This window comes from Trichoderma reesei (genome assembly GCF_000167675.1).
Source record: "Trichoderma reesei QM6a unplaced genomic scaffold TRIREscaffold_15, whole genome shotgun sequence".
NCBI lineage: Eukaryota > Fungi > Ascomycota > Sordariomycetes > Hypocreales > Hypocreaceae > Trichoderma > Trichoderma reesei.
Window position 1 is genome coordinate 248,475 of NW_006711162.1, and position 15,919 is coordinate 264,393.

At 51.6% G+C, this 15,919-nt stretch overlaps 2 protein-coding genes across 2 annotated transcripts; one reads left to right on the plus strand and one right to left on the minus strand.

The window, feature by feature from the left end:
• Nucleotides 1-8,590: 8,590 nt before the first annotated feature.
• Nucleotides 8,591-10,074, minus strand: TRIREDRAFT_122794 (uncharacterized protein; the record flags this gene model as incomplete). The annotated part of the gene is made up of 3 exons (XM_006967015.1): nt 9,806-10,074; nt 9,289-9,667; nt 8,591-9,205 (listed from the first exon to the last, which is right to left on the minus strand). The coding sequence occupies exons 1-3, from the start codon at nt 9,880-9,882 to the stop codon at nt 8,591-8,593; spliced, it is 1,071 nt and encodes a 356-aa protein (XP_006967077.1). The 5' UTR covers nt 9,883-10,074.
• A 2,985-nt stretch (nt 10,075-13,059) lies between these two features.
• Nucleotides 13,060-14,725, plus strand: TRIREDRAFT_122795 (uncharacterized protein; the record flags this gene model as incomplete). The annotated part of the gene is made up of 7 exons (XM_006966910.1): nt 13,060-13,311; nt 13,418-13,454; nt 13,524-13,591; nt 13,697-13,925; nt 13,963-14,127; nt 14,268-14,330; nt 14,415-14,725. The coding sequence occupies exons 1-7, from the start codon at nt 13,105-13,107 to the stop codon at nt 14,723-14,725; spliced, it is 1,080 nt and encodes a 359-aa protein (XP_006966972.1). The 5' UTR covers nt 13,060-13,104.
• Between the last annotated feature and the right edge of the window lie 1,194 nt (nt 14,726-15,919).

A 15,919-nucleotide genomic window follows, 5' to 3' on the forward strand; every position in this document is an offset into this window, starting at 1 on the left:
GTGAGTGAGTGGGCTTGGGGGTTGCGAGATAATGCGGGCACTGCAAAAAGTGGAAAGGGGACATGGCTCGAGTCATGGGGTGATCAAGCGGCCAAGTCACATCAAGCACACGCCAGAAATCAAAGGGCCTCGTGAGCATCACGGCTGGCTGTCGGCATGGTTTGTCCCCTAGTCTTGACAATGACAGGATGCAAGGCGTGTTGGGCTGAGAGGACCGGGTTTCTCTTGTGGACTGGCCGAGCGGATGGGATGCAGATGCTGTACTGTACGTTTCTGCCATGATGGGCACTGCTATTATGAACTCTTTGGGTACCGTACCTGTAGCTCAAGTCTGTGTCAACAACATTCACAATAGTAGCAATCTATGGAGCAGTATCGATAACACAGCATCCAGTCTCTCTGCTCACTTTTGGGTCATGGATGATGCCCATGGCGATCTAAAGGAACACGGCGCGCGTATCGGTACCTCTGATGACCCATCAGTCATGCGCGCTCCTGGCGTACAGCTACTTTGCTCCTACAAGCCAATCACAAGGCGTAGCGGACAGCCCCGCAAACGTCATCCACGCCCCTTTCTAAATGGAAGCTTTCTAGAATCTTTCCAGACAATTACCCCTTACGGACAATCCTTCAGCTGGTGCAATTCCTCCGTATGCAACTTGAAGCTCCCCCTTGAGCATCATCTAAGCTTTGAATATCAGGTGGAAGATAAAAGTTGGATCAATCCGTCTCTAATTGTGTGAATTTGCGTGGGCTTCAATGTTGTCAGGCTTGTGATCCAGCTACAAACACCATGCTTTGACTGCCTCGGGCGACTGCTGAGGGGTACATAATGCAGGGCTTTCCATTGCAAAGCACCCATGTCCCTCTTCCGTCGCCAACTACCCTGGTCGTACGCGTAAAAGTGTATCCGAGCATCTTCAACGAGTATCCTCTCAGTGAGAACTCCGAGTTGAGACCCCGGGTTACCGGTGCTCTAACGTCTTCGTGTCATAACTCTCGCTGTCTCGAGGCTGCATACCCGTGAATATGGAGGGGAGAGTGCGGGTATACTCCCTAATGTTCACCGCAGACATGCGAATCGTGGAGCTTCAATGACACTGAGTGAGACACTTCGTCTTTCTCCCCCCACGCCGCCTCCTTTTGTGGATGAGGACAAGAGTCCGTCTCCTCAAGAGACTGGAGATATACTTGGCGATGATGTCGGGTGAGCAGTGACCGGAAGGGGGATGCCGTAGGATGCGTTGTAAAGCACCTGTGGATTGCTATCTAGTATGTGTTATGACAGTGATCTGCAGGAATCCCACCAGCAAAACGGACTCGCCTAACCCAAACCACAACCAACGGTAACGAAGACGAGAGGCTAACTGTTCGTTAACAGGAGCTTTGACAGCAAAGAGCCCCGGGACTCCTGCAAGGGCAATCCACCTTCCTTCTCCGTTTCTGGAACGTTGTCGATCTCTCACCACATCAAACCAAACTTGCAAGGGGGCGTGAACGGCCATGCTATGGCCTCACCCTCTGCGGCATCAGACATTCCTGGAAAGCCCAGACTGAGGCCGGCAAATGCTCAACGCCCCTTCTCTCCACCGGAGCAACATCCAGCACCGTTCAAGGGGTTACGAGTCCAGAAGGAGCATCATGTCACGAGCACGGAAAAACTCAATCCACATGGCCCGTGTGCTATCCCATGAAGGATCGAAGTCTTCTTTTCGGGATGCCCTCTCTTAACTAGGCGAGAGGGATTCTGACTTGCTTGCCGTGGGCGTGATATTATCTACAGAAAACATTCACGCCGCTTGGATTATGGAATGGCAACATCATAAACGCCGATGAACCTGTCCTTTGCGGCCGTCCAACTAAGACATGAGACTACACCGACTGTGGTAGATTATTCCCTTTATGGCCAACTCAATAGGAAGGATCCTGCTCTGGGGGGTGCTTTTCCCCCCCCTCCAATCTGCAAAAGCTTACTCCGTCCTGATGTCAGGGAGAGCAAGATAGAGCTGTCCCCTGATTCAGAATGCGATATTGAAGACGGGACAGAAGAAAGGGAAACCTTCTCACAAAGTCAAACGCACACCGAGGGGCCTCGCTGTGACGAACCGGAGCTCTCTCCGGAGGAGCCGGGGCCCTGAGCGGGAGCCAAAGTTCGGTGCTGCATGGCAAAAACACCGTCGAGATCCGGCCTTCTTGCGGCGTCCTCGGAAACCTGGCCAAAATACCAGACAGAAGCGAAGGATTCAAGTCAATCGCCACCAATTTTACTCCTCTTTCTGATTTATGATGTTCAGTTTTTTGCCTTTTTTTTTCTTTTTTTTTTCCTTTACTCGAATTTTACTTCTGTGGGTGGAAACGAGGGCTAGGCCTTCTTACTTGCGCGTTTGCTGGCCCAGACGTAAGCACTACAGCACTGCAGCCATCATCCGTCGAATGACCATTGGGCCAGCAGTAACTCGTCCCTTTTCAGGGTCTGCTGGCATGCAGAACTGCGGTAACGGGCGGCATGCAAGGGCTGTTCACCAGCAAAAGCCCGTCAGCCGGTGACAGTGGGGGGGTTTTCGGGGACTCAGTCTCCATGCACGAGCATGAGATGGCCACCTGAAGCGAAGGATTTGCAGGGAGCAAAGTACGTAGCAGTAGTTTCTTTGTTGAAGAACTTGAGTTGTGTAAGTTGTAAGCATTTCTGCTTTGTCTTGGCTTGTTTCGGCTTGTCGTGTGCTTTGATGTCGCGACTTCAAGCATCGCCGGGAGTCGATGAGAATTATGTGAAATTTGATCATGGCGATTCCGTCTCTTGTTTCATCACGCATTTGTATGTCCCGTGCCGGCGTCTTCAGAAGCACCGCAAACAACACTACCATTGGTTTCAATCAAATGGGTGTGTGATGGTATGGTAACGAGTATGTCAGGAAAACACCATATACGAATACCCTAATGATCCCAAGGGTCCATACGCCCTGTGTTGCTGAACATGTCTGTCACTCTCACGTGTAGAGCGTCTAGTTCATCTTCATCACATTCTATCACATCGCCAACCCGCCCAGACAAACCTTGTTCTTGCACGTCTTTGACTTTCCTCTCCTTCTTTCTCATGTTCTACCGGCGATGCCATCATCAAAGCTCGCTATACGGCCCTTTTGCGGACCAGATCTCCCTGAGCGGAACCAGCGCAATCCAACCTTCTTTCAGATACGCACTGGTCGGGATACGGAACCAAAGACACTCCATCAAGCGGCCAACAGCAGCAACCCGTCGTCAGCGAGGATGCCTACGCGTTGTGCAACAGCAAGACAGCCATAGGCCCAGAGGACGGCTCGGTGACAGGCTGGAAGCTTTTTCTGGCTCACTGAGGCTCCTTGTTCACCTTTGGCGGACCTTATTTCCCGCCTCTCTCGACAGCCTTCCTCGGCAGCCTTACATGCCATAAGATTCTGGGGAATGATGACGGTGTTTGCCGCCACATTCTTGCCTTTTGCCATGTGCCATGTGCCATGCTTCTCCCATCGGCCTCCCACTTTCCTCTGTATTTTGCTCCGTATTTCTTTTTTGGTCTTGATTTCCCCTCCTGAGATTTGAAATATCTTGCTAATTAGTCACGATGACAGCTCCCGTATGGTCTTATGCTGTTGCCATTCTCGGCATCATTCGATCAGCATCCCGTGGAGCCTCCAAGCCTCAGCCTCAACGTTATTCATAATTCCGAGCCGGGGCTGTTGTCATATCGTCCACCTCACCCGCTGATGACCATCGCCACGACCCCATGGAGGAGAGCAAGTGATACGCCCGGCAAGAATGCCAGTGCCAAGAAAGAGATGTGAATCTGTACCCATCGCCGTCTCGGCATTGCTATGCTCAGCTTATGATGTTGTCACCACTTGCCGCAAGAACTTGCGCAACATGAAGGCCCGGCATGTCACTCGCCAAGACAACTGTTGATGTTCAGGGGCCCGAGCTTGCAACTCCCGAGAAGGACTGCCGTGAGTGGTAGCGGAGCTGTGTTCGACTCAGTGTCCCCTTGCTGACTTAGTACCTCGCTTTTCGCGTTGTCTGGGGGTTCGAGTCAATGACAGCCTTAGGGACCTGATCAACTGGGACCACTGCGATGGTAGTCCATGTCAAAGGACTGGGATTGCCCTGTCAACATATCTGTTCTTGATCTCGATTGTACAAGTAAGCACGGTAAGTTCCGCAGCATCAGTCTACACTTGCACTCTTCTGTTTACGGCCCAGTTCAGCCAGTCAGTCAGCAGCAGCAAGAGCAACAAAGCATGTATTATGCCATAGCTGGAGCAGTCAGCTCCCAACACGGGCAACTTGTTTCGCCAGACATCCAAATTGGGAATCAATGACATGCCCGTCATCTCTGCTGACAAGCGGAGAGAGGCAAAACGCACCCCCTTCTTACCGTCACTATCCCATCCTTTTCTTCTTCCCGCGTTTTAGTCGTCATCACTGGCACATGGCCAAGACGGCAACTTACTCGTGCACTTGAGGGGGAAACGGTCTGTAAGCTTCGTCCGTGGGTCGAACGAAACCTTCTAGAAGCCCAGATGTCATTCCGTGATCCAACGAGGAGAAGCTTGTCAAGTAGGACCTACCAGAAGCAGTAAGGGCCCTTTCGGAGCGTCCGTATGTCGGTCTTGTTGGCTTGTTGCTTGGGTCAAGCCCATCTGCCTCCAATGTTGACCATCATACATCATTGTTCGGAGGTAGCCTCACGTCATCATCGCCGAAGCGTATTGAACAAGGTCCCTTTTTCAGCGGATTTGCGTTGGACGTTCTGCTGCGGGTTTCACATTGGCAAGTTTCACATCTGTCAAGCAACCCCCTGCCTCTTCCCTTGATAGTATCGGTGCCTTTTCCTGTCTGGGCTGAGCAATCCGATCATAGGAGGAAACAACACCGACAACAGGCCACAAGGAAGAAGTGATAGGGCTGAGGTTGGCTGATGGCTGATGGCTTGGTGAGGCTCTGGTGGTTTGCCCCCTTTAGTCCCATTTCTAACAATAAGACACGAAATAGGACAAAATACATCGGCAGGTCGCCTCTTTCACCTCATTTCCGTTATACTTCTCCTCTCCCTGTCCTCCTCTGTCTTGTTCCTTGGTGTGGCAGTGTGTCAATATGGAATCACTAGGACCAAAACAGCCACAGGGCAGAACATGGCTTGTCCCTGCCGCTCCCTCTAGCTCACATCTAGCTGTACTCGTAAGGTATGTCTAGCAACATTTAACATCACGGCCTGTCCATGCACGATGACGGGTTATCCCTCAGCCGGCTCGGCCGAAGCAAAGCCAAAGCCGGAGGGATGCACCGATCTGGTTGAAGCCTCCGAGATGGCGTTTCTCCTTGTCAAGTCTGTGCTCTGTTTTTTTTTTTTCTACGTTTGATCCTCCAATTGCCATTCGGCAGGGCTGGGTGTCAGTTTCTGGGGGAGGGGTGGTGTTTTGGCAGCCTTTCCGTGCTTCTCGTCTTTCTCCTCCCTCTTCCGAACCCCCCCCTTTCGTTTAGAATGCGAGATGCCTTGCATTGCATGCACTTACTGTTGGGAGTAGGGATAGTAGAGCAAGTAGCGAAGCAGTGGCACTCGTACATGTTGAGGTCTCTCGCGCTCCGCTCTTTGGAGGGGGCCAGTCGTGTTACTGTTAGTAAGGGTTCACTCGCGCTTCACCGGGATGGATCGATAGGCGTCTGACAGGCGGGCTCTCAGATTAATGTACACAGAAAAGACCATGGACAATCGAGGTGACATTTCGCAAAGACGAGCAAAAAGGAACAGTGCAAGGGGGAGGGAGGGCGTGTCTAGAGCAGTGGTGTGACGTGTTGTCCGCCGTCTGGGAGAAGAATGAGCAGGGTTTGGCCTGCTTCCCTTTGCCTGTCCGTCCACATGCCGCTCATCTTCCCTCAAGAGAGCAGGAGAGTCTCGGTGACACCTCTTGGAGACGAGTAAAGAAAAAACTAGAGGTCGACTTCCTTCTTGTTGGTTGCCTTTGCCTGAAGAAGTAGGTCACTAATTTGACAAGCCGTTCGGTGGCTGCATATTGCGCAATGTGTTATGCCGGTTGAATAGCGCTCCTCCCCCCCGGGACAGGCATGAGTCTCTCTTCCGAACCAGTTGGGGTCCTTTTTGTTATTTTTTTCTTCATGCATGCAAAGCAGGTAGCATCGCATATAAGCGAAGATGGGGGCCTTTTCGGAAACGAAACACGCACACACACACACGCAAGCTACCGTTTGTACCACTTCTTTGCGAGCCTCTTGTCTGTGCGGCAGCAAATCTGTAGAAGCAGGGATCAGGCTTTTGGCTCTTTGGCTCTCCAATGAAGTCAGAGCGTGACGTCTGTTGACGCTGTTGAGATATGTCGCCTTCCCTCGTGCTTCTCTGGGACCCAATCGATGCCGATGCAGTGTCACGACAACGGTAGGAGAAAAGAATCGACAAATGCCGCTGGTTCAGATTGCTGGAGGCTCGAAGGATTCATCTTTCGGCATGACTTGGTCCAACAATGCCCGATGAGTAGGCAAGATTGATGCCTGATCCACCGTGACTGGTGATATCTTTCTTTTTATATCCTGTCGCTGGCAATACTTATACGCGCATATATATCTCGACACCCTCAGACAGCCTTCAACGGGGAGACGCTTCTCGTGAGCCTGTCCGATGCGTGTGTATACAAAGTGCCTGAGTGAGTAGCATAGATACTACCCTGAGACTGTCGGCTTTCGGGCCTGGGATTGCCGGGGCCATTCATCGTATGCGTACTGCGTGAGAGGGTGTTGTGTGTGTCCAACGACGCAGAACTTTCGTATTGGTATCCGAGTGCATTTTCCGCGTGGGGGCCTGCATCAATGCTACGGTGTTTCTGTTGCTGTATACATGTAGGCTGTTCAAGCTCGCTTTCACGAAGTAGATGCATGTATTCAGAATCATGGAGTTCCCGCTTACACGGTCTGTACTGTCACACAGCAGGCTGGCTCAGGGGCCATGAGGTTCGCTGCTTGTAGACTCACCTTGAATGATGGCCATTCAAGCTGAACGGGATAGCACGCATTCCCTGAACGATGGTAATGATAGCAAGTGTTGATGTACGCTAAACTTTCGAAGTAGGCAGTTGTATCGAGAGTCATGTAGGTGTCTTAGAGTTGGGGGCGTGTAATCAGGTGCCCGTAATCTCGACGACGACTGGATGCAGGACGTTTATTCTTCATGATGATAGCAGGGTCAAATCTAAAATCAACACTGCTTGAACCTTCCATTCTAGGCCTGAGATAAAGTAGAAGGTTCTGAATACTGACTCTATCTCAGCCTCGAACCTCGTATTCCATCCTTAGGCTGAGTTGGTGCCAAGTCTCTGAGTTGATGCCCATGTCAATATGAATCGTAGATCTCGATCACGGGAGACCTTTCTAGAAGTGATATCCGATATATCATATATCACGATCTCTGTAATTAGTTGTTAGTCATTAAAAGGTCGTCTGAACTCCGAGACAAGCTTCATTGCTGCATCAGGACCAACAGGCCACCATACTCCGAACTGCTATAGCTTCCTAGAATGGCTTCACTCGGAGTTGGTATGACCTTTACCATTCCGTTGAGACACATGTTGGTTAGTCCAACGACATAAAGGCAAATAGCCGTTGTCTTGATTCGTGAATGGCAACTTCCGCGCCAATTGCCTGCGTTGCATGTCTGTTCAGTATCGTGACTTACTCTGGGATAAACATTAAGCAATACCGATATTGTAATAACCCGATGTTCAATGTTCAATGGCATCAATCACGTATGGATGGCTGTGGGACACCCTGAGCTTGGTTTAAGATATTATCATCTACATTTGTGAGCACAACTGTATTCGCCAGCAGTCTCGAGACGTCTCCCAGAAATGCTTGACCGAATTATTAGATGGATGTGAAGCCTTCTAACGCTTTCAACATCCTAACAAACGCGTATTAGAGTGATATACTGCTACACCATTCTACAGCTGAGTTACGGATTACTTCCCGAGGGCAGACAAGTTATCGTTCTCCTGTTAGGGAGACGCATATTGGACTCAGACATCTCGCCATGGAACAGTCCTTATTTTATATAAGCAATTTCTGCCTGGATTTAATATCACTTTTCGTTTGACATACTGTATCCTTGATGAACCCTTTGATTCCCAATGGTGCTGGGCTCAGTGCAAAGAATAGGTGACTATCGATGCCACAAAGTGCTTGTTGCCGACGAAAGACCACGACGCGAGATCCGAACGTCCAACTATTAGAAATACCCAGACAGACCCAATGAATTCCTACTCCCCGGATTGCCCATCGGCATGCTGCCGTAATGAGTCGCCAATACATAGCATGTGAATTAACCAGGGATCTAGGTATATTGTGTACATCATCTGTTCGACGAGTTCTTCCATCACGTATTGGCATCACGTACCGCACAAAGAAGAAGTACCAGATGGGCTTGAACCGTTATATTGAGCTTTGCAGCGTACGAGAAGTGGCGTCAAGTCTGTGTCTATGAAGGTACTATAAAGTTCTAATTCAAGCGGAAGAGAAGAGAGCCCAGACGAATCACCGATCTCTCCATCTTGGTCTAGTGAGGAAGAGTACAGTTGCCCTTCAAGGGATGCTTCAGATACTGCGCAATGGCGACATTCCTGACAGAGTAGTCAATGAGATTTCCCTTGCCCGGAACCAAAGCAGCAGTAAAGTTGAAATCCGCGGGGGTGCTGAAGCCGCCGAACTGCAACCTGACCTGGACATCGTTCATAATGCCCGTCTGGCTGACGGAGAAGTCGTTGCGCGGCGGCGACACCTCTCCCGATAGCCAGTTGACAGCAGAAGCATACTCCTGCGCGGCGACATTCTGTGAGACACCTAGCTGCTTGACGAGGGCCTGGATGGAACACCGCTTGTTCCTTGGGTTGAGCAGGAACTTGTTGGCGGCATACATGGACGTCATGAAGCGTGTTAGGAGGGCTGTCTCCGTTTTGCTAGCCAGGGACGACTCTCGGATAGTGAAGGCGCTCGAGGTGATGGGGTAGACGACGTCGGAGATGCGGGCGAGGATGTTGGGGGCCTGGCCCGAGGGGAGGTTTTGGCCCTCGACGGTGAAGGGATAGGTGAGGATGGTGGCGTAGACGGCGGTTCCATTCGGCAGAGCCTCGTTGACGAGGGCCGAGAATCGTGACGGAGTTCCACCGACGGTCTAGTATGGACAGTGTTTAGATATAGAATGCTCCGAGCATTGTGTTGCTTCCCGGGGTCACCCTCGATCCTTGCTCAACTCACCATGAAGTAGTAGTCGTTGTTAGCCAGCGTCAAACCGTGTGTAGCCAAAACCTCCTGCAGCAGATACGCATACCCACTCAGCGGCGAGTCGACAATAATCGGCTTCCCCCTCAGCTGGTCGATGCTGGTAATGGACGGAATCGACGCAAGCACCAGGTCCGGCCCTTGGTCCAACTGGCCAAGGACAGTCACCTCCTGGTTCTGGTTGAAGCGGTAGTTGAGCGCATTGTCCACCGTCGCCGTCAGGATGTCGTATTCGCCGCTGAGGACGGACGCGAAGGCGGCGGTGCTGTTGGGGACCTGGTTGTAGACGACGTTGAGCCCGTTCTCGGGGAAGAAGCCGAGCTGGTTGGCGACTGAGTAGGTGGCTGTGGCCAAGCTATTAATTGTGCAACTTTGTTTAGTATATAGACGTCGAATACAGGTGCCGGAACAGTGACAAAGACGGTGCGAGAAGAGGATTGAAGAGGGATGATGCCGTCGTTGGAAGATCCGCGACGGAAAGATGTAGACTCACAAGGCGCCGTATTGAACCGTGTCGAGAGCTTGAGCGCAAGCCACGAGGCCGGCCAAGACGAGAGAACGCGACTGCATTGTTCCAACCGAGGAGGATTCCGAGTACGACAAGGGCAAACGGCGATTGTCGTTGTTTTCTCTCCGTCAGTCTTCCGACGTCCTCGATCCCAAGGTAATCGCGGATAGATGCTGCTTGGCGGCGCGGTTATATGTCTTAGACTCTCCCTTCCCAAGTGTCCACACTCTACTTGCGACGGCTCATCTTGCAGTTCGGGCGAATTCAATCAGCTTCCCATGTCCTTGCGAAGCTAACCCATGTGAAGCAGAGAATTAGCAGGAGAAGCATGCGGGGGATGCGGTTGATATCGCTGCTAGGCATGTGTGAACCAGTAGTTGTGTTAGCTTGGACGAGCCACTTGAACTGAACTGGGGAACGGAGAGTGGTGAAAACAAGGCCCCTTGTTTGGTTCTGTTTGCGAGAATGTCACCCTCAGTTGGGTTGAAGCCGACTCTGGTGCAACCTTGGCTGGAATTCTGGCTGGGGGGGTCTGGCCGAAAGCGGACCAGGTCGAGGGGATAGTGGCGGGATTCGGCATCGCGAAGGATTGCTTGCAGCTGGGAGTCTCTGCAGCCAAATTGCTGCCTTTACAGCTCAATTGCTATTCGAGGCGAGGCATTCGCGTCTTCCAGAAGGTAAAGCAAGTCTATGAAAGTTGCAGATTGCCATGTGCGTGAACGGGGTTGGTGGGGGGCACAAGCAGACAAATTCTCAGCTCGCAATTTAGACAGACTGCTCCGTCTCACCCTGTCCGGCTGAACATGCTTCAGGTCAATGTGCCTGATCCAGGCTCCTCCAGCCTGTACCGGACTGTGTCGACCAATCATTGTCCCAGTATATAGCGTCACTGCAGCTCATCAGTTCCTGTGATGATTGCTTCACCGACCTGGTACGCACGAACAGCAACAGCTCCATGACTTCGACTTGGGGGTTCACCACAGACGAGAGAGGCTGCTTCCGTAGGTAACGCTGTCCAATTGTGCTGGACCATTCTCGTTTGTCTTCCATTCCGGCTACCCTCTGGCCTGGTGGGAGAAAGCAGCCGCATATCGACTATCATAAGTTGTCGGTTAACAACCGATCCCAGCCAATCCGACAACTTCTTCTATAGTCTGAACGGGTGTCCATCGAAGGAAGAAAGTCTGGACTCTCCAAAGCCCACAACACTGATGAAGTTGAAGCCAGCCGCCCCTTGCATTCGAGCTTTTAGCCACCTCTTCAGTTAGACTTGCACGAAATCATATGCCACCATTGCTTCACATTTTTTGCTTCCTATCGGTGCATGGATGAGTAGCCTGTTGCTCCTGGTTTGTGTTGCCCTTTTGCCTTTTTGCCATTGTACCGTGAGTTTAACACATCAACCTTATGCCACATCCGTCTCGTCTCGATTTTCAAACACCCGAGCTCTGGCTTTCCTTGATGTCCTAATGAAGGCCAACTGCTCATATTTCGTTGAGCACGAGATACAGACTGGTACGTCGAGCAGCAATTCACTAACATGGATATCAAACCGCAGCACCTTCGTCATCTGAGAGGCAGACTTGAAGAGCATGTATCCTTGACTTCAAACAGAATTCCTGACGCGAAATTGGTCTGCCCAGATGCAATAATACACAGACTTCCCTTTGCAATGCCTGTCGAGAGAAGAAGAATATAACATGTGGTTTCTAGGGTATCCGGCTAGGCCCGAGCCGTATCACTCACACCTGCTCAATCTTTATCCTGTCTCTCCTTCAATCGACAGGTATTCAAACGCTGTCCAAGTTGCATCGAATCGCCTATTCGTCGTTTGCCTGAACCCTGCCTGCACCTCTAGCCAAGCTAGGTAACTAAGCCGGTCCTATCCTGAACCAAGTCGATAGAACCAACAGGTCTGTCAGACAAGTGAGAATGGATGCAGCAAGGATGTTTTCTAGTGGAAGAGGGCCGAATCTTCAGGCCTTTTGTTCTCATCACCCTGCCTACACAGTGACATTCCGACCAGATATACTACCCAGGCGGGATGGTCGAAGGATTCAGTCAGGCGTTTTGGCGATTGACCCCTGTAGAGTTCCATAGCTGGGACGCCGCCGAAGGATGCCGGTAATAATCACTTCGTGCAGATGCCTTCAGGGTACCTTTCGTTCTGTTGCTTCCATACATGCCTACATAGCTCACTCGAACTGCGAGGATGGGAGCGGAAAGAAGGGGCCATGCCTCTTTGTTGCGTCGTAGCCTCAACTTGCTCTCGTCATCGTACTGCCTCGTACATAAAGGCTGTTGAAGTTCCGCATCTTTATTCTTGAGTGATTGGCCGGTTCAAGACTACATATACATTCAATCCCCAACACCCAAAGGCCACACCAAGTGACAGCACCTGGACTTGGCCCCTGGGGTATGCAGCGAGAAGCGAGAAACTGGGGTTCCATGCTTGCATTACTAGCTAGCTGCTCGTGTACGGAAACCCTTCTCCGGTGTCTTTGGACGACTGGCATGTGTCAAGGAGGAGGAGGCACTAACAACCTCAAGACTAGTCTAGCATATCCAGCCAGCCCTGCCCGACGCCAAGAAAGACGCATCGACAGACAGTCTTCAGGAACAGCAGAAGCATGACACAGCAGCCTACTCGTGTTCTGCAGTTTTTCAGAAGGCCATGTTGCATCGTACGGAGAGACAGCTGCTCCGATATAAGAACCAACAGTAACCTGCATGACTCGCAGGGTCGTACTGTATAAACACCAGACGGAAGACGCCGTCCGGCAATGCGACTCCGAGATTCATCAAACCCCGAGCTGAGGTAATAGCAGCAGCAGCACGTCAAGGTGGTACAATAGCCCACTCATACTAGATTTACATATGTACTACTACTACTACTCCTACTATGAGTAGCAAACGAACCGCCAGCTGACGCTGCAGGGGACTGTGGCAGACGGGTAGGCAGTAGTTCTGCTTTCCGGCCCCTCCAGCGCATGGAATGCAAATTGCAACGACAGGAATGCAATCCTTCCTCGACAGGAACAAGTGCCGATAGGCCGTCATCCAAAACAGGAACGTACAGAAAAACCTAGAGCAGGCCATGCTACCTACTACTACTACTAGTAGTATTACTTGTAGTATCTGTAAAAAGCCACGCGTGTCCCCCTTGTCGCCGCGAGCAGACAAAGAACGAAACAAAGAGAACAATGTCGTGATTTGCGTGTTTGTGAGACAACTCGCCCTTCCGCCGACATTCTTCTCTCGGAGCACGCACCGCCTCGCATGCCATGATCAATCTCGGAATCGATGGGCCGTTGTTGAGCAGGCGGGATGCCATCGACGATGGGGATCCGAACCCGCGAGGCGAGAGCCTGGCTCGCCTCTCCATCATCTTTGTCTGCTTGGCAGGCTTCTTTGTCGTACTGAGGCTCTTGACGAGACATTTCCACACCAAGGCGTTTGGAGCCGACGATGCCTTGATTGTGGTGGCGCTGGTATGGAAGCCTTGTGTGCTGTAACTGCACGTCGAATGGACTGCTCGATGGGGTTGATGATGATGATGATGATCTGACTTGCTTTTGTTCTCTTCCTGGTTCATAGGCCCTCTCGGTCTGTATGACGGTTGCTTACAACGGAGGTTCGTTTCGGTAATGTTGCTGTTCCTCTCTGTTGCATTCGCCGGCTAACACGAAGACAAATTCAACAGAAGCTGGGAACGGATTCGGTCTTCACAGTGATCAGATCAACCAAGAGCACAAAATCCTCGCCTTCAAGGTATACCGGCAAACTCCCCCGCCGCCATCACCACCAAAACCGAGCAAACAACGGAAGAACAGGACGAGATTCTGATTAAGCAAGCAGTACTTCTTTGCCGCCCAGATCCTCTACAAGGTCGCGACATGCCTCACCAAATCGTCCCTCGGCATGCTCTACCTGCGCATCTTCCCCGGCCACAAGTTCCGCATCGCCGTCATCACCGTCGTGGGCGTCACCGTCGCCTACACCTTTGCCGCCGTGCTCATGACCGTCTTTGCCTGCAAGCCCATTGAAAAGGCCTGGCGCAAGACCTTGCCCGGCGTCTGCGTCAACTCCATCAGCATCTGGTATTGTAAGTCTGAGCCAACAGGGGGTTTGATCTGCGATAGTCCCTCGGTTTGTATCCGTGTCTTTGCTGACGGCTGGGAGTAAAGCGACATCCGTCTTGAATATCGTGACGGACATCTTGATCATCGGGCTGCCGGTCAACGAGATCCGACGACTTCAGCTGCCGCTGGCGAGGAAGCTGCTGCTCTGCGCTTTGTTCAGCCTTGGTGTGTTTGTGATTGCTTGCACAGTGATTCGAATGATTACCGTGTCGCCGCAGACGACGGCTTCGGATCAGACTTGTCAGTCCAGGACTACCTTACATGTATATTCGTCACACTGAAGCATACTGATGACGGTCATGCAGACTATCAAGCCGTATCCAACAGCTGGACGTTTGTCGAGACCAATGTCGGGATCATGTGTGCTTGTACGTTGATAACATGTGCCTTGAACCCAACGGGCCTTCGTGCGCCAACCCCCTGAAGCAGTACTGACCGGGAAGTCAATACAGGCCTCCCGATCGTTTGGGTTCCCATCACGAGGCAGATTCTTCGGCTATTTGGACTCGGAAGAGAAGAAACGGCAGCCACGAGCAAATCTGGTCAGACCTATTCTCTCGGATCGCATGGTCTTGTCAGTAGCGCACGAGGACGAACCAGCCCCCGGGATGCCGAGGGCGACAGCGTGGAAGAGCTCATGTTTCACGGCATCAAGATGACGAGGAGGTTCAGCGCACATGTCGTCCGCGAGGATCAGGGCCAGAACGAAGCCCCCGTCAGCGACCGCCCGTGGGAGCATGTTCCTCAGCCGGCGCCTCCATGATTCGATTTTTGGTTTTCTTTCTGGGTTGGTATTGGATTCTATCGAGCCGTACTCGAAATGATACCCTGGATCATGTTATGACGGATTGGAAAGGGAGTCGACATCTGGCGGCTAAGAGCGTCAATGACTCTCATATAGCAAAGGGGATGCAAACCTATCGTTGAAGCTCAAAGCTAAGGGACACACCTTTCAACTCTCTCTCTCTTAGCGAATGTATGCAATGTGCGACAAGAACAACTTGCCGATATGATCTGGTCAGCACTTGGTTTGGCACTGATCCTACTGACTTCCAAGACATGGTCCGCTTTGAGCGGCGTTATCTATCTCCAATGTAACTAAGGATGTACTTTAACGCTTCAATTCAAATCAGCATCGGTGAGGCCCCATTGGGGTGTATCTTGGCTCGTCTCATTCAGACATCAGCCACAGGACAGCCCCAATCGGCTGCCATGATCTAGTTTCAGATGCGACAAGGCATGGCTCGGCCAGAATGTAAATGCATGTGCTTTGCCGATTCTAGGATGTCTGAGGTATCAGAGGATTTTCCGTGTACTCAAACAGTATGCGAAGCACGAACACTCCCATGCAAACTGCATTGAACGGCAACAGCGGGTAGTCGACAGATGTGCTCCGTCTTCATAGACCCTTCGTGAAACCAGGGCGCTCGATTTGCGAACGCGTCATCAGGGAGATGCCAAGTCGATATGGTGGAGTCGACTCTGAGATGGACAGGGAAAAGGACATGGAGAAGCTGGGGAAGTACTTGTATCTCGTCCATCATTCTTCGATTCTCTTGGCGGAGGAGACACGTCGGCTCAGGTAGAGTAGAGCGGAGATGCTCCCCTGAGTGAGGATGTATGCGTACTCGTGATTGCCCGAGGACGTGACGAGCGAATGGTAGAAGGCTGAGAAGAAAACATCAATCACGGGCCAAGCACAATCTGTACGAGTATCATGTTGGACGTTGCATGGACCGGCCACAGTGGACTGGAGGCACTGGCATGCCGAATCCCGCCCGAGGTGACCAGCAAGCCAGGATGGCAGCGACCTGAATGGACACGGTTCGGAATCGGCAGTGGAGTTGCTTCTGTCCCTTGTCCTTTGCACGAGCAAGCCGATAGTATGTACCCGTTGGTTCCACCCTTCATAACCAACTGTTTAGACCTAGCCTTACAGTTAGGCCTAAAAACCCTA